Here is a 27,011-nt window from a genome sequence, read left to right as displayed (position 1 = left end):
AACAAGCTATTAGTCTGCTGTGCCACCAGGCTCATTTTAAGAAGACAATCAAGAAAAACATAGAAACAAAAGAAGAAACGCAAAGAAAGTAGAAGAAAGGTTTACTGGGAGCCTAAATTTAGACCATATACAGCAATGTCAAAATAATATAGATTTATAACTTTTACATCGTGTGTATATGTTATTACTTCTGTCATGTTCTCATCATAGGCTTAATAATAATAACTTTTACTTAAGAAAAAAAGGAATAAATAACTGGAACTGTTCATAGATTTGGAATAATGGCAAATACTTTGAGGTGGAGAAAGTTAAAATTATTCAGGCTAGGAAGAACAGCAGCAGTAAATGGGAATCATCTTTTTAATTCAAGTGGTACCAATAAGAATTGAAGATGAATGGCAGAGAAAACTAATTTTTTATGTATAAATAAAAGACCAAGGAAAGCTTAAGATTTTACAATACCCGAATGAACAAGGTGAATTGCCAATACTCCGTTTCAACCTCTATTATCAAGCCATCTGTCAAACTTGCATTACAGACCGGTTCATATCACTTTATGGACAGATTGCTTCTATTGAGAGAACAGGACATGCAGATGGTTTGCATAAATGGCTTTGTCTGAATATCTATAGAAATGCACAAGCTATAAGGGATTATTGAACCATAAATAGCATATTAAGAATATTGGATAAAAATATTTAAAAGATCAGTCTAGATCTATTGCTAATTGCTTCAATATTAAATCTTTATTTTCATGAAAGTGAATGTATCCCCCCCCAAAAAAAATGACCAATGGAAAAATTATAATGAAGACTGAAGTATAGGATTCTAATACAGATAGGGAGCTTTCTGAAGCAAGGTTCTATGAAGTGATGTGAAGGCACAACGGATTGTATGAAATTACCTGTTAATACTATAATATACTCTTCCCCCCACCTTTAATTTTACCTGCAAATTTTTATCAAATTTAGTAAAAAGGTGTGGAAGTTGAAGGATAAAGGATGTGGGTATAAGCATTCCTGAAAGATTAACAAAATAACAGAGTCGGAAGGGACCTTGAAGTTCTTCTTGTTCAACTCCCCTGCCCTGCTCAAGCAGGCAACCCTATACCATTTTAGACAAATGGTTGTCCAGTTCCTTCTTAAAAACTCCAGTGTTGGAGCAACCACAATTTATGGAGGCAAGTCTTTCCACTGATTAATTGTTCTCACTGTAAGAAAATTTCTCCTTAGTTCTACGTTGGTTCTCTCCTTAATTAATTTCCATCCATTGCTTCTTGCCCTGCCTTTAGGTGCTTTGGAAAATAGGTTGATTCCCTCTTCTTTGTGCAGCCCCTTAGATTTGGAACACTGCTATCATGTCACCCCTAGTCCTTCTTTTCATTGAACTAAACATACCCAATTCCAGCAATCATTCTTTGTATATTTTAGCATCCAACCCCCGATTATCTTTGTTGCTCTTCTCTGCACTCTTTCTAGAGTCTCAACATCTTTCTTGGCGACCAAAACTGGATGCAATATTCCAAGTGTGGTCTTACCAAGGCACTATTATGTAACAGTAACAGAGTTACAAGGGACCTTGGAGGTCATCTAGTCCAACCCCCTGGTCACACAGGAGACCTGTACTAGGGATTCGAACTGCCGAACTGCCGACTTTTCTGATCAACAAGCTCAGTGACATAGCCACTGAGCCACCTAGTCAGACAATAAAGTGGTATTAACTTTATCACATATATGATAAATATGTGGTCTTGGTTCTATAACTCTGTTAATGTTAATGTAAAAAGTTGAAATTTAATGAAGTATTAATTTAACCTATTAATTTAACTATTTTTTGTTTCACATATGTCATGTATTATAGGTCAGTTGGGTTGCAAATAGATGTACGGACCTATAAATTTTGGACCTGCTTTTGCAAAGTAGCTATTAATGTTGCCATAGATTTCTCAGTGTTCAACTAGGGGGGTTAGTATGCATTTTTATCCTTTGGGTTTTTTTTCTAATTCATATCTTTTCAATGTTTCTGTTTAGTTGGTTTGTTTTCTGTTCAATTTTTTTTGGGGGGGGTTGAATTTTAATCTTTTGAAGAAAATAAAATAGTTCAAAAAGAATTAATGAAGCAAGTTTACAATTTTGTAGAAAGCATTAAAAAATCAGGAGTCAAGTAGCACATTTTCAACTGATGCACTGTATTAAAATGCATACGCTTTTGTGTACTGCAGGTCACTTTATTTGATGCACAGAGTGGCTGAATTGATGTAGGATTTAAACTGGGATACAGGGGTGGGAAGGGAGAGGAAGATAGATAGGTTGGTTATGGAATTAAAGTTTGCATGTGAGACAGTGATTGCATGTGAGTAACCTTATTTAGAAATTAACAATTGTACTGTGTAGAAAGAGAGCCAGTTTGGTGTAGCAGTTAAGGCATTAGGCTAGAATCCAGGAGACTGAGTTGTAGTCCCACTTTGGCACAAAGCCAGCTGGGTGACCTTGGGCCACTCACTTTCTCTCAAGTAATAGTAAATCATTTCCAAAATCTCACCAAGAAAACTTACAGGGACTTGTTCAGGTAGTTGCCAAAGTCAATATTGACTCAATGGCAAAAGAAAGTATTAAAAACCTATTGTGTTTGTTGAGACTTTTGAAATAGCCTAAAACATTTTGCTGTACATGAGTGCAGTAACCTCTCACTCAGTCAGGCTGTTAGTCTTGTTTTTCCAAACAGTCACTTTGAGATTTGTGGTAGTGTTCTCAGAGATTGAAATGCTCTATTACTGAGCCCTGATGTCAGACTTATGGATTAGGTCTTTTGCGTAATATGTCCTATGTGTCCTACCTAGAATCAAGAGAAGTACGTTTTGCACCGGATGACATATATAGAATAGAATAGAATTATTTATTGGCCAAGAGTGATTGGACACACAAGGAATTTGTCTTCGGTGCATGAGCTCTCGGTGTACATAAAAAACACATTCATCAAGAATCGTTAGATACAACCCTTAGTGATAGTCATAGGATACTAAACAAGCAATCAAAATCATACTAGGAAACTAAATAAAACAATATAAATCATAAAGATACAAGCAACAAGGTTATAGTCATAAGTAGAAGGAGATAGGTAATAGGAAGGATGAGAATAATAATAGTAATACAGTCTTAGTAAACAGTTTGACAATGTTGTGGGAATTATTTGTTTAGCAGAGTGATGGCATTTGGGAAAAAACTGTCCTTGTGTCTAGTTGTTCTGGCGCGCAGTGCCATATAGCATCTTTTTGAGGGTAGAAGTTGAAACAATTTATATCCAGGATGTGAGGGGTCTGGACATAAATTGTTTCAACCTCTACCCTCAAAACGACAGTATAGAGCATTGCACACCAGAACAACTAGACACAAGGACAGTTTTTTCCCACATGCCATCACTTCATCACAATATCACAATAGAGGAAGACCATATGAAAGCATATCTAATCTTACTGTACATACATGGTCTACCACACTAGGGAGGACCCAGAGAGGCCTCAGAGTCCAACACAAATACGGGCAGAGTATACAGATCGTCCTCAATTTACAACTGTAATTGAGCCTGAAATTATGGATATAACTTTGTTATTACGGGGGCATCATATCGGTGTGCCTGATTTTATCACCTTTTTTGCAGCAGTTATTAACTGAAATATCATAATCATTAAGCAAACATCTGCAAGGGGCTTTTTTTTTTTTTTTTTTGCCAGAAACCAGAAGTAAAGACTAGTTTCTGGCAAAAAAAGAAATAAAGATCACATTCATATGACTGAGGGATGCTGCAAAGAGTGGTAACTGTGGGCTGGGTACAAAGCAGGGGTGGGTTCTACTTACCTTTACTACCGGTTCGCAATGGGGCCGTGTGTGTGCGCGCTGTTCTGCGCATGCGCAGAAGCATTCTGATGATGTCGGGGTCAGTGGGCGGAGCCTCCTGCCGGTTTTACTACTGGTTCTATAGAACCGGTGCAAACCGTGTTCTGGCAACCCATGACTGGTACAATCACCATGGCAAACCATCACTGGTACAAAGCACCCAAAATGCAATCATGTGACCGCACAGGGAGCAATTCTCAGGCCTCTGATATCAAAATTCTTTCTCTAAGGTTTCATCATAATTCCTTTCTTTCTATAACCTAGTCTTTCTACTCATCAAAACCATTACTTCACAAAATAATTTACTTTCTTACACAAAAATTCCAGAAAGGATTTCCAGTCATTGATGAACGTCAGTGATAACCTTTCATTAATTAAAGAAGACAGGGTATTCCCCCCCCCCCCTCAGCAAGTTCTGTCAGTTTCACCAATCATTCCTTCGTGGTGGGAAACGCGGAATCTTTTTATCTTTGTGCATATAGTAAGCTCACCACAGATTACTCTCATGTATGGAAATAATTTTGATAATCATAGTTGATTAAAGCAAATGCCGCCAAAAGATCTAATAGGACAAGCAAGACTGCATTTTTGCTATCTAAATTTGAATGAAAGTTATCCAAAACTAGTAAAGTTTGCATCCATACGCACTCCAACTAAGAGATTAAGTTAATCCACTTCAACCATGGTTTTTTTTGCAATTATAGTCCAATGATCTTTTGGATACTGGGCCTAATGCTGCGGGATCATTGACTTCTTCAGTTGAAGGAACATCACTGCTTTCTTTAAAGATGAAGGCAGCAATAGTAGAAAATATCATATGTACGTAGCTCAAGGTTGAACTGTGGGGTGCTTGGGGTTCTCTAAATTTGGTTTTTTTCCTGCATATGTCTTATTGCTAGGCTAGGTAACATCATCAGTGCACTCAAAGCAGGGAAATACTAATGTTTTGCCTCATTTTTCATCAGTGTAAGTTGAAATGGGCTTGAGTTTTGTTTTCATTCTTTGCCTACTTTAATCATTGCTCTAGGCATCATTTCTACTGCTTCATCTACTGGAGCTTCTTATTTGCAGTAAGAGATCACCTCTCAGTTCCAGACATCAGTGAACTTCAAGTTGAACCCACTGCTGTACTACAGAGAAACCCTTATCAGTGCCTGCTGGATTACCATTAGACCTTAGGTGTGAAGATTTTAAGGTTCCCATCTATCAGAGGTCAGTGGTGGTGGTGGTGATGATGATGATGATGATGATGATGATGATGATGATGATGATTTTATGGTTTAGGCATCAGGCCGAATCAGAGTACAAAATATGAAATACAGAATAAAAGATAAAGTCTTACAAAATAGAATGGCATAACTAAATGAAAATGCAAATCATATTTCTGTGCTTATGCAATCGTACCTGTATCCAATTTCTCAATTGCACTATTTTGTTCAGATAAAAGGATGTAATTTGGGAGTGCTGGCCGCACATGACCTGCATTGTTTACCAGTCTGTTTTGGGGTACAATTCAAGATGCTGGTTCTGACCTTTGTGGTTCTTCAGGGCATGGGATTGGATTATTTGAGGGACTGTCTCTTCCCAATTACATCTACCCATCCCACCAGATCCAGCAGAGAGGACATGCTGTGAGTCTCCTGAGAGACTTCCAATGATGACCTGGTGAGCGCGATGTCCCTAAAGGAGCCAGGATGACATCATAACAGAGAATGGTGGTCACAGCATGGAACCTGGCTAGTGAAATCTCTTTGGAGAAAGGAGATTACAAATTTGCCCCACGTGAACTCTGGACAACTGTGTTTCATGAGCTGACTGTTGGAACCACCCATGTTTTATTGCTTAATCACACTTGGACTTAATTTTTACTGCTTTTTCTTGTTTTGGAACAGCAAGATTTATGGCATTCACTTAACAAACAAAAGTTTTAGCTACAAGTTTAAGGACTTAGGGGGAAAAATCCTTTGGGGAGAATTAATGGGAAAAGAGTGATTAAAGATTTGTTTTGGAAAGTTACAAATGGACTTAAGGGACCAGATGGACTTGAAATAAGATTTCAAAATTAATTCAAAGAATCCTTCCTATGGAACAGAGCTATTGCTTTGAATTCAAAGGGGGAAAAAACCATGATAGGATGGGACTTTAAAGGCTGGACACTAACAGCCAGAAGGCAATAAAAGAAGCACACTTAAATTTGATTTGTTAACACAAAATGGAGCAAAATGTTTTAACACTGGATTTATTAAAGGATATTTGTGAACAATAGAATCAAAAGTTAAATTTTAGAATGCACATACATACACTGTGGGCAAATGATGCTATGTAAGAGAAACAAGTTCTACCAGACATGACTGAAACAGATTTAACTATGGATTTCAAAGTGACAGTCTATGAGTTCTGAGAAAAATCCTGATAGTCTTTGAAGATCTGGTTCAGTTAAGGATTGCTTTATTAAAATTTGGCCTCAACTGTTAATCCATAATAACAAAGGGTTTCCTAAGAGTTTAAGCTTGGTCTGCACAAATAGCTTCCTGGATATTGGAAATGTTTGCATTTCTTCTTTAGATGATTGTTGTATTTCTATATAAACTCCAAGATGATATTCTGGTTATACAAATGAAACCAGCAGTTGCCTTAATAATTAAAAGGGACATAAATAACTAACTAGAAGAATAACGTGGATAATTTTTGTTTTTAATAATAATTTTATTAAAGATTACATTGTGTAGATAAAACTAATACAAGCGGGACTTCTGTGATGACATCACCCTAGTGTGGTTCAGGAGAACAAGGCTACATTCGTTTGGACCGATTTTTCGCATCTGGAAGCCGATAGAGGCAAGGTCTGACCCTGGAGGGGACGGCAGTGTAGAGTGTACTCTAGGGGTGATGGGGAGAAGAGCGATCCCTGTTGCGGAAGGAGGAACCCCTTGAATTCAGTGCGGAAGAGACTGGCTGTAATGGTCGGATCCGGAGGCGTGACGGCCTGACTGATTAGTGAAGGAAGAAAAGAATGAGAAGCAGCGAGAAGTATTGGTGGAGAGTGACAGGACAAAGGGAGATATCGGATTTCTTCTCTAAACTGGTGGAATCTACAGGCCAATTGAGTGAGTCTCCAAAAGGGGAAAAGTGGCACCTTGGCAGTGGGAGCAAAGTATTAAGAAGATAGCAGAATGAGGAGAGAGAAAGAGATCGGACGATCTGATTGAGAAAAGTGTTGGAATATTGTAATAAACATTGAGACTAAACTTGTGGTGATTGAGATTGAGTGATTAGTGACTGTGGACATACAGACTGAGACATTAAGGCTTGCAGAACGAAGAGAAGTGGCAGTGACTGTGCATATTAGCAGGAGCTGACATCTTGGATTTTGAACTTGGAAAGGGGAGAGCGGAGGAGGTGCGGATGGTAGAGTGAGACCAAAGAGAGAAGAACCTCTTTAAAATCAGTGAAAGATCTTGGATTGGAAATATCTGTGGCCAGTTGTGTATATTGACTATTTATTATTATTTATTACTGTGCATGTTTATAGCTATTATCTACTATTTAACCTATTTATGGTAATATTTATATACCTTATAAATACATAAATAAATAGGTAATATTGGACTGAATTTGACATATAAAATTTAACTTTAAATAATTAAATAACATATTTTGATTATACATTTTCTAAATATTATATTCTATTTTGCTGGTGTATTGTTAAATGAACTTAAATTGGATTTAGTATTAATAGTAATATTAATCAGAACTGTAGAGAATTAATTGTAGAATTTAATTAACTGCAAATCAGTTTAGTAAATAATGTTTTGGAGAATAACGCCTAGGGTCTCCTGCTTGTGGGGGGTTGGACTAGATGACCTACAAGGTCCCTTCTGTTGAATATGCAAGTAGGAGTGAGTCTTACATCAGCCTTCACTCATTGAGAGGGGTATTGAATATGCAAGTAGGAGTGAGTCTTACATCATCTGTCACTCATTGGTTCATTTTCCCGCCAGTGGGAAAATGAACAAGCGTCAGGGGCTGACAGGCTGGACAGCTCCTGGTAAAAGGAGATGCAGCCTCGGGCTGTTCTCAATTCATAGTTAGTTTGTTGTTGTTCCCTGTTGCCTGCAATAAATGGTTGTTTGATCATGCTGCTTCTCTTTTCGTGTCTGGACTTAACACTGGCGACGAAGGTGGGATACTGAGAGAGATCAAAGGATGGATCAACCTCGTGGCATTCACGGCCATCTTTGCAGAAACCTCAGGACTACATCGGCCATTACACGATGACCACACACACTCCACCAGCACATTTCGACCCCACCACCGAAGAATGGTCTTCATACATGGGCAGACTTTGGGTATTCATGGAATGCAACAATCTACAAGATTTGTCAGATCGCAAGAAAAGGGCTCTTTTATTGAGCTACTACGGACCACGAATCTACAAGATGGCAAAGTCCCTGGCAGCACTCACAGATGTTGAAACCATCAAATGGCGAATGCTGCAGGACATCTTTAAGGACCATTACACGCCGTCAACCTCCCCACTAGCCTGCCAACACGGGTTTTACTACAGAGACCAACAGGTGGGTGTGACAATAAATGATTTAGTTGCGAGCTTGCGAGAGCTCGCAGCGGAATGTGAATTCATAAATCTGGAGGAAATGATGTGTGATAGACTTGTCCTGGGACTGAGGGACCTTAACTTACAAAAAAGATCGCTGGCCAGGAGAAACATTCTCTTCAAAGAAGCCCTCGAAGAAGCCCGAGTGGACAAGACATTGGATAAATCCACTCCCTCCATTCAGAAGGCAAGCAGCGTCTATTCCTCAAGGGGGGAAATGCCGGACTATCAAGAGGCTACAGACGGGGGTGAGAGTTCCGAAGAGGATGAGGATATCCACCGAATAAGGTCGGCATGGAAGGCTGGCACAGCAGAAGCAGGGCAAAGATTCCAGAACTGTGCTGGATTCAGAGGGAACCATCCCAGGGCGGCTTGTAGATTCAAAGAAACTATTTGCCACCAATGTGATTGCAAGGGACACATAGCCAAAGCCTGCTGAGCCAGCCAGCCAGTGAACCACCAACCACCAACAGTGCAGCCACCACCAACTGGGATTCCAGAAAGTGCCATTTTCAAAATACAAGTGGCATGAAGACCAGCTGGCTGAAGCGCGAAAAATACATCAGACAATAGTAGAGCACTTTGATGCATATAAGTCCAGAAAATATCACATCACTGTGAAAATAGAGGGAACCCCATGCAACATGGAGGTGGACATGGGTTCCTATATGTCCATTGTGTCCTGGACTACAATCAAGAAAGCGATCCCGGGAATCACCAGGCAGAAATTAAACCACAAAAAACCTGCTGAAGGACTACCAAGGGAAACGCATACCAGTGATCGGGAGCGGACTCTTTGAAATAAAGCTTCAAGAAATTCAAGGGACCCCTACAATTCACAATAGTGGACAAAGACCTACCCAGCCTACTCATTGTAGAATGATTCAATGACCTAGGCTTGGGTATAACAGGTATCCATCATCTCCACCAAGACAGCGTCAAGGACATAATACAAGAATTCAGCGACGTCTTCGACAGGACTCTTGGCAAGTACAAGGGGACCCCTATATCATTTAGCCTACTCCCATGTTGCCCCGTCCGACTAAAGCCGCAGCGAGTCCCTTTTGCTCTCAGGCCCAAAATAGATGAGCAACTAGACAAGCTAATTGCATAGGGAATTTTGGAGCCAATCGATCATGCCAGGTGGGAGACCCCAATTGTCACGCCAATTAAGCCAGATGGGTCTGTGTGCATCTGCACTAATTATAAATGTACAATAAACAAAGCATTGCAACAGAGCGCATATCCCCTGCCAGTGGTTCAGCATCTGTTGCATTCATTGGGCAAAGGCAAAATTTTAGCCAAACTCGACTTGGCCCAGGCGTACCAACAGTTACCAGTAGATGCCACCACAGCGGATGCCCAAACTATAGTCACACACAGAGGGACATTCAAATGCAACAGATTGCAATTCGGAGTTAGTGTGGCACCTGGATTGTTCCAGAGCTTAATGGAGTGCCTTCTGCAGGGCATCCCAGGAGTAGTTCTGTATTTTGATGTCATCCTTGTGGCAGCAGATAATATGGAACAACTCAGCCACCGATTAAGAATAGCCCTGAGCTGTTTCCAGAAAGCAGGGCTTAAAGTAAAGAGGGAAAAATGCCAATTAGCCATACCCCAGGTCGAATTTCCGAGATATCTCATAGATGAATCGGGCATTCACCCCACCAACAGCAAGTTGAAGGCAATTAAGGAAGCCCCTACAGCAAAAAATAAGACAAAACTGCAGGCATTCTTAGGACTATTGAATTTTTATAGTATTGTCTTGCCGCACAAAGCAACCGTTGCTGAACCACTCCCCAAGCTATTGGATAAGAAGGCAGCCTGGAATTGGGGACATAAAGAAGCTTCTGCCTTCACAGAAATAAAAGGACTTTTAACGTCAAACTGTGTATTAATACAATACAATGACATTTTACCCCTCATCCTCACCTGCGACACCTCCCCCATTGGCATTGGAACTGTCCTCAGCCACCGACTACCAAATGGCAAGGAAGCTCCGATTGCATTTTATTCCAAGACACTGTCAAAAGCCGAACAGAATTACAGTCAAATAGATAAAGAAGCGTTGGCTGCAGTCGCCAGGGTGAAAATGTTTCACGAATACCTGTACGGAAGAGAATTTGAACTCATTATGCACCATAAGCCACTTCTAGGTATCCTTGCAGAAGACCGACCAACCCTGAACATATTGTCATCCAGGATGACAAGATGGACTGTTTTTTTGGCTGCATACAAATACCGTCTGATACACCGACCCAGAAAGACCATCGACCATGCAGACACCCTCAGCTGATGTCCACTCCCGGACCTGCACTGGCATCATCAATCCTCCAAATAGAAGAAATCGCAAAGGGCCCCATCACGGCAGCCAAAATAGCAAGGCAAATGGCAAAAGACAGAATTTTGGCGCGAATTTTAAACTGGGCACGGAGGGGGAAGCCAGATGGAACATTGGGGGATGAATTTAAACTGTTTAAAATCCGGCAGATGGAAATGTCAGCAATGAAGGGGTGTTTTTTATGGGGGGATAGAGTTGTTATACCACAAACCTTAAGGGAAGTTGTGTTGGAAGCATTGCATGTGGGGCACTCAGGAATTGTGAGGATGAAAGCATTAGCTAGGAGCTACTGTATGTGTGGTGGCCGGGAATGGATAGGGTCTCTGCATGTAAGTCATGTCAGGAAACCAGGCCAGCACCACCCATTGCACCCACACAAGAATGGGACACACTCAGGACACCCTGGTCCCGATTACACATAGACCTCGCAGGGCCGGCGCAAGGGAAAACATTCCTCATAGTAGTAGACGCCTATTCCAACTGGCTGGAAGTAACAATCATGGCCACAACCACAGCAGAAGCTGTTATTAAGGTACTGAGGGGACTATTTGCAATGCATGGATTACCGGATGTAGTGGTGTCTGACAATGGGCCCCAATTTACAGCCAATCTATTTGAGATGTTCTTAGCTGAACAAGGGATCCGCCATGCTCCCTCTGTACCAGGGCATCTGGCCACTAATGGTCAAGCAGAAAGGATGGTGAGATCCACAAAAGAAACAGGATACGACCAGGAGATTGGCAAACAAAAATAGACACCTTACTATTAATTCAACATATCACCCCCAGGGCAACGACACACAGAAGTCCGGCAGAACTACTGATGGGTAGGAAATTAAGGTCAAAGTTAGACAGACTGCACTCCCAATACAGTGCAGAAGTATCCGTAGACTCCATCAGCAAATGCCAGTCATTCAGTGTGGGAGACCCAGGATATGCCCACAGCTATACAGGGGGTATTATGTGGGTACCGGGAAGGGTAACCGAGATCACAGGTCCCCGATCTTACCGAATAGAATTAGAGGTCTGGATAATAATATTGGAAATGTTTCCATTTCTTCTTTAGATGATTGTTGTATTTCTATATAAACTCCAAAATGATATTCTGGCTATACAGCTGAAACCAGCAGTCGCTTTAATAATTAAAAGGGAAATAAATAATTAATTAGAAGAATAACATAGATAATTTTTATTTTTAATAAAAATTTAAATTTATTAAATTACATTGTGTAGATAAAACTAATACAAGCTACAGAAAAGAATAAGAAAGTAAAATGAAAAATGCAGAGAGAAAAAAAGAAAAATGTTAATAAAAAGAGAAGAAATAACATTCCCCTTTGTCCCAGCAAGATAACTTTGACAAAGTATCACCATCTCTTAAAATATAACAATCTTTTATCCCAGAGGTCTTCAAACTTGGCAGCTTTAAGACTTATGGACTTCAACTCCCAGAATTCTCCTCTGTTTTATCCCATATCTAGGAGCACAGTGACTCACATGATTAGGATGATGGGTTGGAGGTTAGCAAGACCACATTCGAGACCCAAGGGCTGCCTTGGGGTGGGTGAGCTCCTGTCCTTTGCTCCAGCACTTGCCGGGGACATGAAAGGAGTCTCCAACTGGGCATCCCCTAGGCAACAACGATGTCACTGGCTAATCCTTTCAACCTAGAAGCACCTCTGCGCTTCTGACACAAGTGAGATGCAGTCCCATATCCCACTTCATTCTCTATAAAACAATCATTAAAGCTTGATCATTCCCTCCTAACCAACAAAAGCCCATTGAGGGTTATTGATTATAATCTAATAATCCCACTTGAAATGCTTTATTTTACATTTATATCTAACTAAACAACTCATGCCCAAGTTAGATCATCATTTCGGGCATATTTCTTTATCGAAGCAGAGAAACAGATTGACCACTGGTGGATAAAAACATTGAGAGCAAGGGAAACTTCCAACTACCTCCCTCCTTGTCATTCTGTCATTTCCTTCCTTCCTTCCTTCCTTCCTTCCTTCCTTCCTTCCTTCCTTCCTTCCTTCCTTCCTTCCTTCCTTCCTTCCTTCTCCTTTTCCCGCAGGCAAGTAGCAGGGTGATGCTGGTTGTGGGAAGAAGCGAAGGATTGCAAGACTGGCTAGGAAACTATCATGGAATACTGAAAATGAAGTTCACATGACTGCAGCAGCAGCCAGTAGCCCTGAAGCAGTCACAATTTTCCCCCAATTGTTCATTCCCTTGGGAGTCATGGGTCCTGGATTTTGGATACATTCTGTAACTTAGCCCATTTGAAGTACTTTGGTTAAAAAACATTTTGCGCTATGTTGCACCGTTTCACCCAGTTAAGGGTTACAGTAATGAGTTTTATTTGTACATAGATTTTTTAAAATCTTTAAACAAATACCTCAAACTCATCATTCAAATTTAGTAAAAATCCAATAAAAGTTACCAGAAATAACAGTGTACAGATATTCCTTGGCTAACGAGAGCAACTGGAACTAGAGTTTCCATCGCTAAATGATGCCGTTGTAAAGCCTGATATCACATGACCACATTACTTAGTGACACTCCTCTTTGCCATCATTAACTAAATTTTACCAGTCGTTAACCAAGGAAAACTTGTACCCCAATCAAAGGCTTTCTCAGTGTTGTCCTCGCAGCCCTGACCCTTCGTAAGGGAATACTCCCTCTTCAACTCCCCCAATTACCTATCTCCCCCGCATCCCTGCCTTTTGGCTGACCTGCACCCTACCTTGCGGGATGGCAAGCAGCTCCAGAACAGCTCATGGGCTTCCTGGAGCCCTGCAGCTCTTTGGTTGAAAGAAGCCCCTGAGCTGCAGCACACTACAAAGCTGCAGCTGCCGCCCCTAGAAATCTCAGCTGCCCCAGAAGCACAGGAAGCCCCAGTGGCATGGCGCAAAGCTGCATCATCCCAGGAAGCTCAAACTGCCTTAGCAGTGTGGCACAAAGTTGTAACCGCACCCTGGGAAAATTCAGCTCCCCCAGACCCCTCCCAGCTGCAGCCATCCATGTCATCCTGAACCAGGGGTGAAATGCTCTCGGTTTGGACCGGATCGTCCGATCTGGTAGTGATGCCGGCGGGTGATTCGGAGAACCGGTAGCAAAAATCCCTGCGCCCCCCCCCCATGCCCAGCTGAGCTGCGCGATCATTAGAGGCTTTTTTTTTACTTTTAAAAGCATTTTTTCTATGACTTATTCCGCCGAAAAAATGCTTTTAAAAGTAAAAAAAATGCCTCTGATGATCGTGCGGCTCAGCTGGGATGTCAGAGGCTTTTCAAAGCATTTTTTTCTGCAACCTTTTCCGGGGAAGAGGTGGTATTTTTTTAACCACCTCTTCCCCGGAAGAGGTTGCAGAAAAAAATGCTTTAAAAGTCTCTCTGACGATCCCAGCTGAGTTGCCTGATCATCAGAGAGACTTTTCAAAGCATTTTTTAAAATGATCAGGCAACTCAGCTGGGATCATCAGAGACTTTTAAAGCATTTTTTTCTGCAACCTCTTCAGCGGAAGAGGTGGTTAAAAAAATGCTTTGAAAAGGCTCTGACAATCCCAGCTGTGTTCCTGATTGGCAGAGACTTTTCAAAGCATTTTTTTGCATTTGCAGAAAAAATGCTTTGAAAAGTTAAAAAAAAAAACAAGTTGGCCATGCCCACCCAGTCACATTACCCCCCCCCCCACCAAGCCACGCCCACAAAACCGGTAGTAACAAATTTTACATTTCACCCCTGTCCTGCACCCTGAAGGTCTTCTACCCTAGTTAAACTTTGCTCTTTCCCTATTCCTGCTGGTGAAGGAGTGTGCCCACCCTGACCTTTCATAAGACAGCTGCTGGCCATGTGAGGCCATTTTCCTTTGGTCTCACAAAGAAACTGCCATATGTAACTTTGGAAAGAAAGCCTTTTTTGCAACCAGCAACTGCCTTGCAAGGGAGCATGGCAGGCATGGCAGTGAGAGCAAGAAGGCAGTAAAGATCAATTAGAGTGGCATAGGTGGCGGAGTACAGGAGGCCAAAAGGGGATGAATGGTGGGAGGGGAAGATTGGGGAGAACTGAAGTATCTCTGCAGCTGTTAGTGTTAGTGGCAGGTTTCTAAGCACTTGAATTGTGATCATGTGACTGTGGGTACACTGCAACGGCCATAACTTTGGCACCACCATATCTTTGAACAGTTGCTGAACAAATGGTCATAAGTCAAGGACTACCTGTAACTGTTTCAACCTTAATCAGGTAAACTTAAATATAACAAATGAATACTAATTCCAACATCTCATCCCTTATCTATAAACAAAGCCTTTAAAATGTCATCATCTGATCCTGATCGGTAGAACTCCATAAAAAATTACCAGAAATAGCAAACTATCTATTTTAATCTTGATCAAATAAAGTGAGTTAATATACTGTCCCCTATCTCCCAACAATCTTGGCCTTTTGTCTCTTCAAATAATTTCCTAAGTTATCCAAGTTGCTCTTCTGATTTAATGCTTGTATGTCATTTAAATCAATTTCAGTCTCATCCAGGAAGATTTGTTCCTCTTCCGTAACATCCTCTAGTCTATGAATAATTGTAGATATCCTTAAAATTGACTGATTTCCTTCTGATACCCTCTAATATCCAAACTTCAAATTCCCTTATTGTATTTTTTCCCCCAACTGTGAAAACATATATAGTTTTCTGTGAAAATGATGTTATACTTAATTTCAAAATCTTATTTCAAGCCCATTTGCACATTTAATCACTTTGAATATTTTTAAAATCAACACACTAAACACCCTTTTGCTACATATCCCCCCCCCCTTTTTATAAATCCTTAAACTCATACCAGGTGGCTCAAGTGGCTAAGACACAGAGCTTATTGATCAGAAAGGTCAGCAGTTTGGTGGTTTTCGAATCCCTAGTACAGGTCTCCTGCGTGAGCAAGGGGTTGGACTAGATGACCTCCAAGGTCCCTTCCAACTCTGTTACTGTTACTTAAAACATTCCTTAAAGAATTGAAGGAAACTCAGATAATCAATATGATAAGATTTACCATTGAGAAGGTTCACAACATTTGTAAAATAGTAAAAAATTAGTTTTAAAGTGTTTAAGTAATGAGGACTGGTCAAACCTTGAGTCCAAATTAGGTACATTAAGAAGCATGGTCCCAGCTGCTTGCAATCTGACTGCACAATCTTGGTTCCCGCTGCCCAGAGTGAGTGTGAGCAATCTCACAATATTTCCTTCTCTGGAGAGTTTTCAGCAACCTGGATCCTGCTCTTTTCAACCACAGTGTCATCTGACTCTTCCAGAATATCAGTTTGCAATATCTTTAGCAGAAGACTCCTTGGTTAATTTTCTGATGTTGGATTTCGAAAGAAATCTATTAGAAGTTTCAAAAGACTTGGTAAGAAGGGTCAAAGGGGAAAAAAAACTAAAGTTCTGAAACATTATTTGAAAAGATGAAAGACTAAGATTGTTAAAAGAGGAGGATATAAAATTGGCTTTTTTGATCAATGTTAAACTAGATGTTGTTTTCGATAACCCCTTTTGGGATTTTTGATGATCAGGACTAAGTGGCAAGATTTTAAAAGATAGGTCTGAGGAGACTGTTTGCGTTTTTTTTTAGTATTTTAAGATAAGATAATTTGTTAAAGTTTTTTTATACCTGTTATGACAAATGCAGAATTTGTTTTCATATATATATATATATACATAGATATATATATGTAATCTTTGGTTATTCGGGTTTTCTCCTGCATAAAATTGGAAGCGTCTTGGCGACGTTTCAACGAAGTCTCATTCGTCATCTTCAGGCTGGTGTTTTCGGCTTCGTGCTTCTAGGAGCAATGTGTGATCGCAGCTGTTTCTTCCTTTTAACTGCCAGTGGGGGTGTGAACTGATTGGGTGGGAGCTTGGCTGTGTTCTGATTGGGTGGAGGTGTGTTCTGATTGGTTGGGGGTTTGGCTGTGCTCTGATTGGTTGGGGGTTTGGCTGTGCTCTGATTGGTTAGGGGTTTGGCTGTGCTCTGATTGGATGGGGGTGTGTTCTGTTTAGGTGGGGGCTTGGTTGTGCTCAGGTTAGTCTGCGTTGCAGGGGGATTTGAGCTGGTGAGCTGTGTTGCTTTTGTTTGGCTTTGCATTCGTGGTTGTGCCACATCTTCATAGTGAGCGTCAGACGAAGTCGAAACGTCGCCAAGACACTTCCAATTTTACGCGGGAGAAAACCCGAATAACCAAAGACCTACATACAAACACCCACAAAAATCTCAGAATATATATATATATATATATATATATATATATAAATATATATATATTGCACAGATAGAAAGATATCGTCCATTCTGAGAAACCCCAAAGACAAAATAGAATTAGAAGATCAAGGCATATACGAAATCCCGTGTGCTTCCTGCCCATCAACATACATTGGACAGACCAACAGAAGAATTAGTATGCGCATCGAGGAACACAAAAACTCAATACAAAAGCAAGAACACACATCATCATTAGTTCAACATATAAATACAACAGGACACAACATTAATTTTAATAAAACAAAAACAGTTGCAAAAATAGAACATCTCAATGGCAGGATAATCAGAGAAGCAATAGAAATAGAAAAAAAGACCATATTGCATGAATAAACGGGATGACACTTCACGTCTGCCTACTATTTGGAAACCTGCTCTCATAGATAGACGAATCTTAACACCATATATAAAACATAAACCAAACATTACACAAAAAAATCCCAACCAAATCATATTCAAACCAGCCACAAAGATGAAGCCCTGCCTGGAGAAAAACCGACCATACACCCGAAGCCAAGCCAATAAACACATACTGGGACTCCCAACCAATCAGAATGAAAAGGTGGAGCCATCCCAGAATACCAGCACCAGATTTGAAATACCAACGTCAGTTAGTGCAAAATGACTGCTGACATAAGCCTGATGATGGCAGATGGGATTCTGCCGAAACGTCGCTTCTACCCTTTTAGGGATATATCCACAATTACACGGGAAGAAACCCGAAATATTAACTATACACACATACATGCCCGTGAAAACTTACATAAACAAATATATATATCACCACTTTCAGGCTTTATCAGACATTTTGTGTTGTCTGTTCTGAGACTTATGGGAGACTGGGATAGTACTATTTCTGTCTTATGAGACTTCTTCAGCCAGCCACACCCATATTTTATGACTCCTCCCTGTAAAGGTCAAATATTTATTTTTATTTTGTTCTTTTTAATTCATAGGTTCAAATGTATAATACTTTTCTTGTCAGGGTTTTTTCCTATGTAGCTCAAGATCTTTGTGTAGCCATAGTGGGGTGATATCTCAAATCACCACTTTCAGGCTTTATGACATTTTGTGTTGTCTGTTCTGAGACTTATGGGAGACTGGGATAGTACTATTTCTGTCTTATGAGACTTCTTCAGCCAGCTACACCCATATTTTATGACTCCTCCCTGTAAAGGTCAAATATTTATTTTTATTTTGTTCTTTTTAATTCATAGGTTCAAATGTATAATACTTTTCTTGTCTGCAAGGTCCTTTAAAACCTTAGCTAAAATCCTACCAGTACCTTAAAAGTTTTTCTTTCTAGAAATGTTTCGACACGCTCACAACCCTGTCATCTTCAGGATTTTAGCTAAGGTTTTAAAGGACCTTGCAGAGTGCTCTGTAAGGATTTTTGGAAGATTTTAAACTAGGATTTTAACTAGAATTTTAAACATTTTAACTAAGTTATTTAACATGACACGGGAAAACACCCGAGATTTTAATTTTTTGCATATACACACCCGCGAAAATTTAAGAAGACATATATATATTGTTTGATATATTATTTTTTTCCTGTTTTCTATTTTTTTCTTTTTTCTCCACTACCTTGTTTTTAGTTGAATATTTTTTGTAGTTTGTATTAATTTTTATTAGGACCCATGACCCATGACCCATGATGTTATCATTTCAGAAATATTTGTTTACTTAACACTTGTGCATCTGTGTACAGCCTTCCATAGCCTCATTCTCCTTGCACTCTTGCACATCATCATGTATCCTCCCAACTTGCAACACCTACGGATCCTCCCTAACTTGCGTAGTGTCTCTTGCTCAACCACTGATATGCATGGCACTTCTTGTATAACCTCCTGACCCATGTGGCACCTCTTGTGACCCCATGTAGGCACGCAACATAGGTGTGGGGTGAACGCAGGTCTGGCACCTCTCTCCCATGCAGGTGGGAATGCAATATGGACCAGGAAGAGCATGAAGAGATGCTGCATGGGCCAGAGAGGCTGAGCATGGGGAGCACGTGAAGTGTGGAGTGGATCAGGGAGGGCATGCAGGAGTGCACCACGGGTTGAGAGGGTTGCAAGAGTTTGGGTTGCTTGGGTTGCAGGAGTGTCCAGCATAGCATGAAAGGCTGGGGACATTGCACAGGTGGAGGAGACTTAACTGAGCAACCTGTGACCTTCCCTTCTGGCTTCTCCATTGCTGACACTCCGCTCCCTGCTAGTTTCCCACAAGCAAAGTCTTTGCTTGTGGGAAGCTGCTAGAAACATTATCAGCCACAAATGAATTTATACTTCTGTCAGCTTTGCCACCGACTTTTAGACTTAAGACTTAGAATAACTTTATTGTTGCTTTAAATTTACACTAATCAGCAGACATTAAAATGAAATTTTATTGCATAGAACTCTCAAAACTGTACCACCTCCAATATACACTACACAAACATGGTAACATAAATACAAAATTAATTAATTACAAGACTTTTGGGAACCTGTCAAGGATTATTGGAAACGGCAACAAAACTGTAACCTTAAAATGCACCGTTCGCCCAATTAAACTTAGAATAGAGTACAGTACAGTACAGTACAGTACAGTAGAATAGAATTTTTTATCGGCCAAGTGTGATTGGACACACAAGGAATTTGTCTTGTTGCATATGCTCTCAGTGTAGATAAAAGATACGTTCATCAAGAATCATAAGGTACAACACTTAACGATAGTCATAGGGTACAAATAAGCAATCAGGAAACAATATCAATATAAATCGTAAGGATACAAGCAACAAAATTACAGTCATACAGTCATAAGTGGAAGGAGATGGGTGATGGGAATGATGAGAAGATTAATAGTAGTGCAGATTTAGTAAATAGTTTGACACTGTGGAGGGAATTGTTTAGCAGAGTGATGGCATTCGGGAAAAAACTGTTCTTATGTCTAGTTGTTCTGGTGTGCAGTGCTCTATAAATGTAATCAAATTATCTTTAAAAAAAGAAGCCCGGCAACTTGGCACTTGGGAGTTCTCCACAAAGACTGCACACTAAACCTAGAAATAAGGAGTAATTTTTTGACAGTAAGAACAATCAACCAATGGAACAGCTTGCCTTCAGAAGTTGTGGAAGCTTCATCACTGGAAGCTTTCAAGTGACTGGACTGCCATCTGTCAGAAATGGTATACGGTCTCCTGATTTGGGGGGGGGGTGGACTAGATGACCTACAAGGTCCCTTCCAACTGTTAATCTGTAAAAGATTTCATGCAGACTGCGAAAGGCCTCAAGAAAGACCTGAACTGCCTCCCAGCCCATGCAAACCACCTCCTGAAATTAAAAAAAAAAAAAAAAAGGAAGGAGCTCAGTGTACAGCTCACGAAAAGTAACCCAGCTGACTACAGTCCCCGTTATCTCGTACGTTTGACAAACTAAATGAAATAAAATAAAGTTTCACGGCACAGGGAACAATCCATTCAACAATCCTTCTGTGCTCGCAACCCCCCCCCAAAAAAAAAACCTGGTTCCTGCGAAAGAACCCAGTTTTTAACTTTCCTTTTTTTTTTTTTTTTTTTTTTTACAAAAAACGGAAGTCAGGAGCGTGGAAAACCCCCATCAAAAACAATACATCGAAAACAGAGCTCAACGGAAAAACATTAACGCGGCGGAACGCACCGCCGAGGCCGGGTCGAAGCCTCGACGGTTTTTATTGGCCAAGGGCTATTAAATACATAGACAAGAGCGGCGGCAGCGGTAAAATAACGGCGAGGCAGGCGCAGGAGAACGCGCCGTTCCCTTCTCTCTCCCTCTATTGGTCAAACCCGCTCTGCAACTGGAGGCAAGCGAGCTCCACCCCCAATAAGTGGATCTACGGGACCCTGGCCCAATCAACGAACTCGACAGTCGGCGCGCCTAAGAGTGGCGTAGACGGCCACCTATGGCCCTGCTGTAATGCTTATACGAGGGCGGCCCTCCCGCCGAGGCTTGCTTTTTATTTCTCCCAGCACCGCTGTAGGATAGATAAAGCGGCAGTTGCAGCGGCGCCGGTAGAGGCGATAAGTAAAACCTTTGGGTAAGCGGCTTCCTTGGCGGCGGGGTTTGGGCGGGTGGGGACAGTTGAGGATACAGAAGGGGAGGGGGGGGGGGTCGATGGTGAGGAGAGGCAGCGGCTGGCGAGACTTAGCGGAATCTGGCGCTGCTGCTCTCTGTCATACTGGGGAGTGTGGGGGGGGGCGGCGGAAAGGGGAGGCTGTGGAGCCCCACTCGTGAGCCGACGGTTGAAGGGAGAACGCAGCGCTTCCGGCCTAAACGTCGGTGCTCCAGACTCACGAGTGGGGCGTGGGGTGGGGGCATGTCTCGAGAAGGGGAACGTTGAATGCGAGCGGCTTTCTCGAGGGCTGGTGGCCCGCCCTCCTTTCCTCTTTAAGGGAAGAGAGCGCGTCGGAGTTAGAAGATGGGGAGGCGGCGGACGCCTCTCGGGCAGAGGGACTCGGAAAAGGTTGCGGTGGGGTGGGTGGGCCGGAACGACGAGTAAATATCCCGAGGGTTGTGTATTTTTTTTTTCTCCCCGTGTTCCCCGTATGCTTTCTCCCTTATTTCCTGCAAGCGGGAGCCCCTTGGCGTCTTGAGAAGTGGAGGTTTCACCGGCGCCCTTTAAATTTATTGTATTTTTAGCTCCCTGTGGAGCGGGCGGGGGTTAATTTTTTTACTTTGTTCTGTATATATCTATATTCCCATGGAGATAGCTCTTTAGGTAATAAGGTTAGGCTATAAATTATTTAAAAATAAAATGGCTCCGAAGTATTTGTGTGTGTGTGTGTGTGAGAGAGAGAAAGAGAGAGAGAGAGAGAGACACTTCCCCCCCCATCAGACCGTTATATTCTTCCTCATAGCAAGGATCAGAATGAGGACAGAAGTGAAAAAAAATGTGGTTTTGATTGGGCAAGTTGCCTTGAAAAAAAAGTGTATAAGAAGGAAGAGATTGGGTGTAGGATATTGCTACTAGGAGAATTGTATAACTTTGAGGCCTTCTTGTCAACATCCTTTTTTTTTCCCTGCCAGCATTAATTAATATAGATTTTCCCGGTCTACTCCTTTCAGAAGCTTTTGTTTCACATTTGCAGATAATGTTATTTTCTTATAATGAACATTGTTTCATCATCCTCATCTCTCTTGTTTCCAGCGGGTGGAGCCAGGTCCAGTACACAGTGCTCTCAGGTGTACAAAGCAACTCTAAACTTGTCCTAGGCTGCTTACTGCCTTGCCATAGCATTTCAGTGATGATTAACAATTGTGAAAATAAAGTTGTGGGATGCCAGAAAGGGGATGTATCTCTTAACACAGAAATAAAGATGCTACTAACTTCGAGTGCTAAGATCTTTTGGAAAGGAAATACTTTGAATAATAAGAGTGTGTGCTTCTACTAAAAATCTCCTTTGGGATGTTTTTTTTTTTTTTGTAATTAGCCCAAATTTTTGTAATTATTTAATAAGCTATGAGTCATCAGTTTGTTAAAATAAGCGTATGGTGTTCATACCAAAAAGAAAGCGTTAAAGGTTGTCTATCCTTTGGTTAGCAAGAAGATTTTGCAGATACAATAAATGTATGTTATGCAAGAAAGAAATACCGTGTTGGAATGAATATGAAAAAAGCAGAAGACATTGTAAAAAAAATCAGATAAAAGAAAATAGTTTTAGACTAATTTAGTCAATTATGTTTTTTATTTATGAAGGAGAGAAAAGGTTTCCCCTTACTCTAGTAATATAGAAAACTTAAAGTTAAAATAAAATGAAATACTACTCAGTTACTAAAGTAGTTGAGCATTGGTAAAAAGAGGCTCTGGAAAGAGCGTGAAGTGAAAGCTTATTATTTGTAGGTCCAGGTCCAAACTTGGCTTGCATTCATTAGCGTTTTTCCTTTTTCTATGCCTTTGTGGTATGTGTCTGTTTTCTAATTTTAATTGTAATTTATACTATATTTTAGTAATTGAACAAGTGGATATTTCTGCATTTCTGATTTTTTTAAAGAGATAATACAAAATAGCTACATTAATGTTTTCTCATCCAAATAAATGCATTGGGAAAGTAATTGTAATTATTTCCTCATTATTCGTTGGGACACTCAGAACTCTTAATCTTGCTTGATAGATTTTATATGTCAAAGGAAAGGCATTACACTTCACATTTTTTCCACTAATATATTTTAGCAATCTTCAAATGCACACATTAATACAGCATGTACTTGTGTACTTGTTCTCAGTGTTGCAAGTTTACAAATTATTGTAAATAGATTTTTGTAATCAACAGTGAACAAATAGGTACACTACTACACCTTACTGTTTTTGAAAAACAAAACCCAGTTACTGCTGGATATGAATCCATGAATTAATTATTGAGTGTTAAGATTCACTTCTAAGACAAGTGATTTAATTCTCCTCTGGTTTTCATCACAGCATATAATTCTAAATGTTCTAATATTGATTTATTTCCTGTAGTAGTTTTGCAGGTGTGTATACCACAAACCAACCTGTTTATGTATTTTGGGTTGTGGCTTTCCAAAATATTTGGCAAATTCCCAACTAATGCTGGCCTAAGCCAAAATTATATGGCATATAGTTCAAGGATCTGGAATCTGCCTCAAAGTGTTGTAATAGTATGACTGCTAATGGCTCCTATATTAGAACCTAATTGTGAGAAATTTAAAAACAAACCTAATGGCATACTTTTGCCCACTTTTGACAGTTTATATACAAATGAATGTATTGATTTATCAAAGAAGCAGTAGATCAAATAGTTTTGATAGTTCTCAGATCTGTTTGATGAATATCAAGATAACTTTTGCAGTTATAGACTGCTTAATCAGGAAAAAGACTGCCACTAATGGTGGTACAGGTAGTCCTTGTTTAGGACCACAATTGAGACTAGCAACTTGGTTGTTAAGCAGAGTGTTGCTAAGTGAAAATTATGTGACTGCAACTGTATCTATGATTTCACTTCAGTTTTCTTCTGCTTCTTACTACTGAACTTGGTTTTTTTCTCTTTTCTTTTACTACAAAGGTTGTTAATGTGATGACTGTTTAGTAAGTTGTTTTTTTTAAGCACCATTCTAATTTTGAACAGTCACTAAGCGAGGACTATCTGTATACTCTCCTATATAAAGAGTATGGATTACTTCTCGTAAAAGGTGCTAAAGATTTGCTGCCTTATGAGAAATTTGACTGTATATAAATATATAAATGTCTTGATTCCCTTGAGATAATTTGTGTTGCATTTCTAATTGTCCAAATTAGTGGGAATCATTTCCAAGATATCTGGAATATAATTATCCTTGGTTTAGGTGACCCTTTAACTAAATTTAGTTAGTCAATTCTGTGACAAATGGAAAGATGTAAAATAAGAATTATTGGTAGTGCTAGCAGATTCTTGCACTATCTCAGATTTTTCTATCTGAAAAGACCAGAAATAATGTGTACTAGAATAATTTAGACCTATCTTGGTATATTGAGCCAGAAGGTGTAACATGTATATATGAGTAGAACTGCGGAGTATTTTAATCTGAGGCAAGGAACTTTCCTGAGCATACATGGTAGCTACCATACCATGGCTTTCTTTAAATATATTACTAAGAGGTACAGACAATGGATTTAAAGCATGTTTGCCTGCTTCAAATCCATTTTCTGCACAGCTTTGTATATGAAAATTCCTGAGAGTGCATTTAATATTTGTCATATTTAGGAACCACCCATCTCTCTCTCACAGATAGACTGGGCAGTATACAGTAAAATATTAAAAACTTTTAAAAAGTATATAAAATTGAAAATTTAAAAACAGTGAAGAGATGTTAAGAATTAAGAGGCAGGGGAAGGACTTTGCAGGTTGGGTTGCAGCCAAACTCCATGGCTGCATGTTCATCTGCATGCCCCAAGCAAGGCACAGAGCAATTTTATTACAACTTTATAGAACAAGGCAAATCAGCCCAGAACAATTCTTGATGCATTATAACAGTTGTTGCCAGGCTAATAGAGTAGCTAGTTTATTTGCATTGGCCATTTCCAAAGAAACTGTATTTGTACTTGGGTTACATAAATGTGCCAAGGGGTATTCCCCCCCTCCCCCGAAGATGCTTAGAAGCATGGTATACTTTGATTAAAGTATTAACTTTGCATAAAATCTATACTAAAGAGATCTTGTTTGCTAAGCAAGCTTGGAAATGCCTTAGAGCCGTGATGGCGAACCTATGGCATGCGTGCCAGAGGTGGCACACAAAGCCCTCTCTGTGGGCACACGTGCTGTCACCAGCTGCTCTTCCGGGTTCCATCGCGCGCATGCGTGCCGGACAGCTGATCTTTGTGTGAAGATCAGCTGTCCGGGGAGCATGCGCATGACAGAACCCGGAAGAGAACAGCTGGCCAAAAAGAGCCTTGGTACTACAGTGGTTTAAAGCACCCTGTTATTAACACAGCTGCCTGCAATTTACTGCTGGTTCGAATCTCTCCAAGGCTCAAGGTTGACTCAGCCTTCCATCCTTTCTAAGGTAGGTTAAATGAGGACCCAGTTTGTGGGGGCAATAAGCTGACTTTGTATAAATATACAAAAGTATGAAGGCTATTGCTTAACGCACTGTAAGCCACCCTGAGTCTCCGGAGAAGGGCGGCATATAAATCAAATTTAAAAAAAAAAAATGGCAATCAGATTTGTCAGCCCTCATTAGAGGGTTTTTTTCCCCAGTAACTGGTCTCCCTTGTTTGGATCAATAGTAATTAAACCAAAGAGCAATTCTTTTTAGGATAGTACTAATTCTAGTACATTTTAACCTACTTCCAACAGCCATTCTTGAAGGAGAATTCAGAAAAATCCCTTAAGGCAAAAGGGACATTGGAAGAATTGATGCATTTGCCCATTTTATAAAAATGCATGGCTACATTTTTTATATCTTTCCTAATTACATTTTCAGATCACTTGGGTTTATTGTATAGGCAGTTTTTTGTAAAAAAAACAACACCACCCCACTAAACATATTGATTATTTGATTATTTATTCTTTATTTATGACTTGAATGTTTTGATTGTTATCTTTAAAAATCTAATTATGGTCACCAGACTTAATAAAGGACAGACTGACTGACCATTTCCTTTATCAAGCTCATGGTGAAGAGCCACTCTTTCTCTTGGTAAGAATATAGCAGTGCACATATGGAAAGTATTAGCAACACCTATGTACACAGTCAAGATGGAAAGGCCTTTAGAGAGAGGCCATACAAAAAACAACATAGGAAGAGAAACACCTACATGCTATAAATAAGTTGCTGAGCACTACAGTAATAATTTGAAATATCAGCACTTGTCTTCCAGAGAATGGCCCTTATATCCAGAGTTTGTTGTGAGATTTCAGCAAGGAAGAAGATCCTCAATCTGGCTACTCATGACAGAACAGGAAACAAATGTGGTATTTTGTCTTCCAATTACAATACAACCATGCCTAGGAAACTCAAGAGGGATTCTTTTGTTAAAAGTATTTTTCAGTGTATGTTGAAATATTCACGTGTACAAAATAATTCAGTCTATGTATAATGGTTAAAATGAAGCACATAATGTTTTTCATGGCAGTTTAGGATACAGCAGTACTTTTAAATTTGATTGAATATCCTGTTTATAACTGGAAATATTTCTTCATGTTGGATGAGTTGTTCTTATTACAAAGCCTTTACACCAATTCATTTTCTTTTTAAATGATTTTTGTAAATGATTTTAGTTTTTCTGAGATAGTTGAAATCATTAATATTTCCAAATGGTTTATTTGTAGCAAATAATACTCAGGTTGTGTAATATTTGCACAGCCTTTGGTTTAATTGCTTTAAAAAGTATTCCATCCTGAATTGAACACTG

The 27,011-nt window shown here is 40.1% G+C and overlaps 1 protein-coding gene across 14 annotated transcripts in view; it reads left to right on the top strand.

Annotated features, from left to right (window-relative positions):
- The window catches only part of FAR1 (fatty acyl-CoA reductase 1), an 80,047-nt gene that overhangs the window by 12,508 nt on the left and 40,528 nt on the right, over positions 1-27,011 (top strand). For 4 of the 14 annotated variants that reach the window (XM_087878552.1, XM_087878548.1, XM_087878538.1 and 1 more), the window contains exons 2-3: positions 4,921-5,105; positions 20,722-21,200. The exons of 4 other annotated variants lie outside the window; for them this stretch is intronic. Coding sequence is in view for 2 of the 10 variants with exons in the window: in XM_087878523.1 (XP_087734649.1) it covers positions 26,548-26,571 (24 nt within the window). In the remaining 8 variants the exon portion in view is untranslated. Of the gene's footprint in view, positions 1-4,920; positions 5,106-20,721; positions 21,201-26,481; positions 26,572-27,011 lie in introns of those variants that run through there. 6 more of the 14 variants (XM_087878549.1, XM_034417130.3, XM_087878534.1 and 3 more) reach the window with 3 other exon arrangements.

This window comes from Pantherophis guttatus, chromosome 1, assembly GCF_059756535.1.
Source record: "Pantherophis guttatus breed Tessera chromosome 1, ASM5975653v1, whole genome shotgun sequence".
NCBI lineage: Eukaryota > Metazoa > Chordata > Lepidosauria > Squamata > Colubridae > Pantherophis > Pantherophis guttatus.
This window is presented reverse-complemented; position numbering and strand designations above follow the sequence as displayed.